Here is a 7443-nt window from a genome sequence, read left to right as displayed (position 1 = left end):
TTGTACACCTATGGATGAGGACAGTGGGTGGGGAGTGAGGGTGGAGGGTGGGTGGGAACTGGGTGGAGGGGAGTTATGGGGGAAAAAAGAGGAAAAAATGTAATAATCTGAACACTAAAGATTTAATTTAAAAAAATAAATAAATAGAAAGACAAAAAAAAGAGAAAATATGACTTTGAATAAACATATAAACAGCTACGATGAAAGAAGTCAGCCAAAATATACCAAGCAAAAAAATTAAATTAAATTAAAGCAGAGAGAATATTCCGAATTAAGTTCTTACAAATGAATTATCTTTAGATGGGTAAGGACATTAAAGTTTGTTAAAAAAAATTTTCTTTTATTCTAAACATTTAGAGACCCTTTACAAAGTTTTGATTTAACAACTTAAAATGTTTAATGAAAAGTTAAATTCTTTTCTCATGTAACAAAGAAGTAGTCTATTCATGGTTTCAAGTTATATTATCCATTTATTCCAAAGTGAAATCAACTACTCTTGAATGATAATCATTCATTCATTCATACAAAAGGGCTCATAATGAAAGGAGTTAAGTTTTTAAATTATGTTCTCAGAGCTTCACGGGCTCCTCTTAGGAACGTACTGTCCTGTTATTTTTTATTAGACTGTTGCATAAAATTATGTTTGTACAAAGATTTCATTCCTAAAAAGAATTTTTAGTTTAAAAACCATCACCATAAATCTAAAAGATATTAGTCTTATTCAGAGCATTATCAAGAGAAATGAGGATATTTAGGCCAGGTAAAAGTTCTGAAAATAACATACAACTGTACTTGGTAATAAGAATTCGAAACCTTCACATCATATTTTAATGCTCCCAACTATACACTAAAAGTAGAATAAATAAAGTAAATATATCAGAAATATCCCAGCCTTGCCCCCATAAGACTGTCAGCTAATTTATCAACAGAAACTTTGCAGGCCATAAAGGATTGTCAAGAAATATTCAAAGTGAGGAAAAGTAAAGCTATCATCCTATATAATAAAGAGCTAATATGCAAATGGTCATCATGCCCTCGCACTGGGGCCAGGGGACCTGAAGCTGTGCTGCCCACCATGGCGCCAGGGTCAAGGGACCTGAGGCTGGGCTGGGGGACCTGAGGCCGCACCCCCTGCCCTAGCGCTGGGGCCCTGAGGCCGGGCCAGGGGACCTGAGGCCAGGCCCCCCGCCCAGTGGGGCTTGATGGGGAGTGGGGCTGGCCGGGTCTGGGCCTTGTGCAATTTCGAGGCGTACGCAGGTGGGCAGAGACTTGACTCTGGGTCCCGCGGCACGCCCCAGACTCTGACAGGAGGGAGATTTTCATATACATTTTATTAATTTTCTTTCATCTCTGACACTTCTATTATAGAGAAAGGGCAAATAGCAATATTAAAATAATTCCTCTAATTAATTCCCTTTTAATGTGCACGAATTTCGTGCAACGGGCCCCTAGTCTATATATATAAAAGCCTAAGTCAGTGGTTCTCAGCCTGTGGGTCGCGACCCCTTTGGCGGTCAAATGACCCTTTCACAGGGGTCAGCTAAGACCATCCTGCATATCAGATATTTACATTACAATTCATAACAGTAGCAACATTACAGTTATGAAGTAGCAATGAAAATAATTTTATGGTTGGGTCACAACATGAGGAACTGTATTTAAAAGGCCAGAAGGTTGAGAACCACTGGCCTAAGTGACCTTTCAACCGTTCAACTGGTAGCTATGACGTGCAATGATCACCAGGGGGCAGATACTCAATGCACAGGCACGGAAACATGAACAGACTGATGAATCTCAGAGGGAAAGGGGGAGGGCGGGAAGAGATTAACCAAAGATCTTATATGCATACTGGAGGCCCGGTGCATGGATTCGTGCAGCGGTGGGGGCCCTTGGCCTACACTGCAGGGATCGGGCCAAAACTGGCAGTCCAACATCCCCCAAGGGGTCCCAGACCGCAAGAGGACACAGGCCAGGCCAAGGGACCCCACCAGTGCACGAATCAGTGCACTGGGCCTCTAGTCCTATATAATAAAAGGCTTATATGCAAATAGACTGAACGGCGGAACATCCGAACAACTGGTCACTATGATGTGCGCTGACCAACAGGCAGCACATGCAGAACCTGGTGGGTGTCAGCCGCAGGCGGCAGAGCACAGAACATGGTGGGTGTCGGCCACGACGGGATGGTGGAGGAGGTGAGCGGAGGCGCCAGACCAAGGCAGGGCACCAGTCACTATCATCGGGGCGAGCATCTGGTGGTTACTGAAAATTCCACCTGGCACTCGCACCTGCTGCTGGCAGCAGCCCCGCTCGCACCCACTTCCGGAGCCGCCGCTACACCCGCTACCGGTGCCAGCCCCAATCGCTTGGTGCCGTCAGCTGGAGTGGCAGCTGCCAGCCCCAATAGCCCCTCAGGGCTTCTTCACCTACCCCTGCTCCTGAGGGGAGATCTGAGCCAGCAGCTGGCTCTCGCACCCGCTGCCAGTGCCAGAGCCGCTGCTGGACCCACTTGCACCCACTGCTGGCGCTGGCTCCAATCACTCCACGCCATCAGTGGGTGCAAGTGGGGCCAGAGCTGTCAGCACGTGGGAGCGGCAGCGATGGGAGCGGAGATGCCGGCAGAAAGGAGACCGGGGACCGTGGCAGGAGGGGCCAGGTGGGGGCGGGGAGGATGGGCTGAGACCCGTCTGTGTCTACTGCAGCCTCGAGGCCCATAGTTCCTTTCAAGGTGCACGAATTCGTGCACTGGGCCCCTAGTTTAGAAAAAAATGACAGATAAAGAACTTCCCAGACAAGAAAAAGCTAAAGGAGTTCATCACCATTAAACTAGTACTATATGAAATATCTGAGTCTTGTTTAGGAAGAAAAGAAGATAAAAAATATGAACAATAAAATGGCAATTAGTACAAATCTATCAGTAATTGACTCTAAAAAAACAAAATAAACGAACAAGCAGAACAGATATAGAGAACATTTTGACGATTACCAGAGGGTCCTGGGGTTGGGTGTAAGGGTGAAAAAGGTGAAGGGGTTAAAAAGTACAAATTCGTTATTACAGAATAGTCATGAGGGAATATAGCCAATAATATTCTAAGAACTATGTATGGTGTTAGATGGGTGCAAGATTTATTGGGATGATCACTTAGTAAGTTATGTAATGTCTAATCACTGGGGTGTACACCTGAAACTAATATAATAATGTCAAGTATAATTGAAAAATAATAATGATTTAAAATTGGAAATAAAAAAAAGAAATATTCCAGGCTCTGTCACTGACTAGCTATATGTATTCTTGGCTTATTTAATTAACTTCTCTGAGACTCAGTTTCCTCTTTTGTTATTATACCTCGTTTTACAAAGCTGTTTTAAGATAAAATAAGATAGTGCATTTAAAGCACCCAACACAATAGCTGAAAGCATTCAGTAATAAATGATAGATATAATCATTACTAAAAAAATATTTCAGATCTTTAGAAGAAAAAAATTATTCTAGTAGATTCACCTATCTGCTTTTTAATAAGGGGAAACAGATCAGAAAAATAAGCCATTATATTAATTGGCTCCTCTGTTTCATCCTTTGAGATAACATAAAAATGATTTTTTTTTCCATCTTCAAAGCAGATAATTACTAATGGCTATACTATGGGGACCTGGGAAAGATTTTGTTATCACTGTAGCATTCTCGTAAGATGCTCAGGTTACTTGAAAAGCCAATGAGTACTGGTATTTTGGATTAAGCATCTGATTATATAACAGGATGAACAATAGAAATAAAACTGTTTTACTTCAAAAATGTTTTTAACATAAGAAATAAAATCCCTCTGCATTTAAGAGTTTTAAATTCTGACCATTTAACTTATTTATCTCTGTTGTCTTTGGTTTATGTTGTTTCCTATACTCAACAGCCCTTTCTCTGTCAGTAAAAATCCTATTCTCATTCAAGATCAATTTCAAATCTAATCTCCAGCATTCGTGTGATCACCTGACAGTGGTCAGTTAATCATGCTACTGAACACACGGCACATATTATCATTCACAGCAACTATCTGTTGTCAAGTCCTTTAAAGTTCATAATGCATTTTCAAATTTTATCTTATTTGTACTTCAAAAAGCTCTGACTAAAATAGTGCAAGAATTAAAAATTTATCTCCAAATGGCTGATTCCTCGTCTAGAGAATGCACTAAATAAGAAAAATAAAAGTTCCATTTTAATAATATGAGAAAACTAAAGTGTAAAGACTTGATAAAGACTACAAAAATCTCAAGACTAACATCTCTAAATCATCCTACTTATTGCTCAGGCTGAAGTCTTTCTCTCTGCAGTAGGAAACTTAAAGAGTAAGTGCCACTGTCCTTACTGCAAGAAGTTTCAAGAATTCAGACTTTTCCTATGAATAAAGTCCATGTGTTTTGTAAAACCTGACTTAAGACCACTATTTTTTTCTCCATGTTTCTTTTGGTTCTTACCTATTTTTTATTTTTATGGATTGACTTGAGAAAGAGACAGAGGGGGGAGGAGAAAGGGGGAGAAGGAGGGGAAGAGAGAGAGGGAGAAGAGAGGAAGAAGGAGAGAGGGAGAGAAAAAGAGAGAGGTTTGTTGTTCCACTTATTTATGAATACATTGGTTGATTCTTGTATGTGCCCCAACAGGGGATCCAATCTGCAGTCTTGGCATATTGGGACAAAGCTCTAACTAACTGAGTATCCGGCCAAAGCTGGTTCCTACCTATTTTAAAAATTAGATTTCTACAAGTGTCACAAGTAAGTGATACCCAAAGAAGTGAATATCAAATAAATGTTATCTAAATAGAAAAGCATTTTAGGCACTAATATTACTATTAAAACATTGGGAGAGATTTGGTAAATTTTCTACATTGATTTGTTAGAAAATAATTTTTAAAAAGTCCCAAAAATCTTGTGTATCTCTATTTAGTCAAATATTTGAAATATTTCAAAATTGCTAATATACAAAGCATAAATGCTTTGATTACAGGTAATTTTCAATTTTATAAAATTTTTTCATAGCAAACTATTTTATATTGTAGGTTAATGAAGAGCTTTGTTATTAGTATACAATCAAAGAACTTTAACTCTTCTTCAATAGGGACATTTCATTACTCCTTCAAAGGGCATTTAGTGAATACTAATTATATACAAATTTATTATAACCACTTTATAATAGTACTCTATAATCATACTTATCATATGTAAATCATTAAATTAGTAGAAAGATACTAAGCTAATTAAAACATTAACTATAATCACATACTTTTCACACTCGTCATCATAGAAGGTAATTAGTACTTCTTTTAACAGAGTATTCAGGTTATCAGAGGACTTCTCTAACTTATGGAAATTATTTTCAGCGTATGTTTAGTGCAAGTAAGAACAATCTCAAAGTCAATTAGCCTACATCATTAAAAGGAAGAAGTAAAATATTCTATCATTAAGTAAGATTTAAAACGACCCAAGAAAGGCATGCAAGATTAGCACCATTCTACTTTACTATATAAAAAAACTTAACATGAAGACAAGACTTCAAACAGAAAGTCTATTTCACATGCATATTCACCAAGTTTCTTCTTATAATTTTTTTTAAAAATACTAAAACCAACCTGTTATAGAAAGTGTCGGTCCCCCTTGGTAATGTGATAATCCTGTATCCTGGGTCAAGTCAAACAGCAACTCTGTAGAATTACTAGATGCAACTCGTGATGAGTTTGTTATGTAACCCTGTTAAAATATTTCAGAGGAGTATTACATTTATTCAACACAGTTATAATTATTCTGTTTCATACTTTTATAAAAGTAAATTTAACTGCAATATTATAAGACTAACCTTTGATGACTCAATTACTTTTGCAATCCGGAACCACTGGTTCCTAACTGCTCCCCGCCTGCCTGCCTGCCTGCCTGATGCCTCTAACTGCTCTCCCACGCCGGCCTGATCCCCTGAATGCCTAACTGCTCTCCCATGCTGGCCTGATTCCCCCTAACTGCTCTCCCCTCCTGGCCTGATGACCCTAACTGCCGCTTTCTCCCTTCTCCCTTCTGCCTTCTCCCACGGTGCCGGCCTTCTCCCTTCTGCTTTCTCCCACAGTTTCGGCCTTCTGCCTTCTCCTGCAGCATCTGCAAAAGGGACTGCGGCGACAGACTGGCCCTCGGCCCTCACAGTTGTCGCGGCTGCCGGCCCTCAGAAGGATGTCCAGAAGGACGTCCAGTCTAATTGGCATATTACCCTTTTATTAGTATAGATGGTATGAGTTTTAGAATCATCTTTATTGGAAAAATGTATAAGCCAAAGATTAGGAAGAGAAAGAATGGGTTCTTCACTCTTCCCACCATCCCACAGAAACCTATGCTGGGCCAGGTAATCTCCCATCTCACAGGGTAAAGACAAAAGCTGCCTGATCGGCAAAGTGAACAAATAAGAAAACCTGGCAGAGAGGATTTACAATGAAAGTTGTTTAAAAGAATGATCTAGGCCAGCTGGAGACCTTACGGCTCAAGGGAAGTTCCAGCCTTTTCATGAGGATGGTCCCAGTAAGCAGAACGATCTCAAGAAGAGTAAAAAGTATGAGATGAATCATGTGATAAAGTATAAGGCAGTATAAATTTACATTAACACACATATGTTTAGTATAACTAATTATGAAAAGTGTGGTCTATATAATTTAGAGATATATACTCCAATACTATTATATATTAAATATACACACAATATATTCGAACGCTATTTATAAAAGATCATCATTGAGGAGAATAAACTCTGTGACTTCTGGATCATTCTACACATCATAACATTTAACATGCAAAAGCTTTAAGATTAGCAATGCTTAAAAATCTAAAGGGGCCCTAGAAGTTTGGCTCAGTGGATAGAGGGTCCCAGGTTCGAATCTAGCCAAGGGCACATGCCCAGGTTGTGGGCTAGATACCTTCCCCAGTAGGGGGCATGTAGGAGGCAGCCAATCAATGATTCTCTCTCATCATTGATGTTTCTATCTCTCTATTTCTCTCCCTTCCTTTCTGAAATCAATTAAAAAAAAAAAACTAAAGGGAAAAAGTCACTTTAAGAATGGGCAAAGGACATAAACTGAAACACTTCAAAAGCAAAATACAGCCTGGCCGGTGTGGCTCAGAGGTTGAGCATCAACCTATGAACCAGGAGGTTATGGTTCCATTCCCGGTCAGAGCACATGCCTGGGTTGCGGGCTCGATCTCCAGTGTGAGCCATGTAGGAGGCAGCTGATGGTGATTCTCTCCCATCATTGATGTTTCTATCTCTCTCTCCCTCTCCTTTCCTCTCCCTGGAAATCAATAAGAACATATATTTTTTAAAAAAGCAAAATACAAATGACCAATACATAACAAAAAACTTTTTTCCAATTTACTAGTCAAATAAATGCAAATAACGACAATGGTAACTTTTAAGTACTGAACTGG

General features: G+C 39.6%; 1 protein-coding gene across 5 annotated transcripts in view; it reads right to left on the bottom strand.

The window, feature by feature from the left end:
• LOC102248425 (zinc finger protein 280D) overlaps positions 1 to 7443 on the bottom strand; it is a 47035-nt gene that overhangs the window by 2844 nt on the left and 36748 nt on the right. For all 5 annotated transcript variants that reach the window (XM_014540350.1, XM_014540352.1, XM_014540353.1 and 2 more), the window contains one exon: positions 5616 to 5733. In XM_014540350.1, coding sequence (XP_014395836.1) covers positions 5616 to 5733 — 118 coding nt within the window. The remainder of the gene's footprint in view (positions 1 to 5615; positions 5734 to 7443) is intronic.

This window comes from Myotis brandtii, unplaced genomic scaffold, assembly GCF_000412655.1.
Source record: "Myotis brandtii unplaced genomic scaffold, ASM41265v1 scaffold242, whole genome shotgun sequence".
Classification (NCBI taxonomy): Eukaryota; Metazoa; Chordata; class Mammalia; order Chiroptera; family Vespertilionidae; genus Myotis; species Myotis brandtii.
This window is presented reverse-complemented; position numbering and strand designations above follow the sequence as displayed.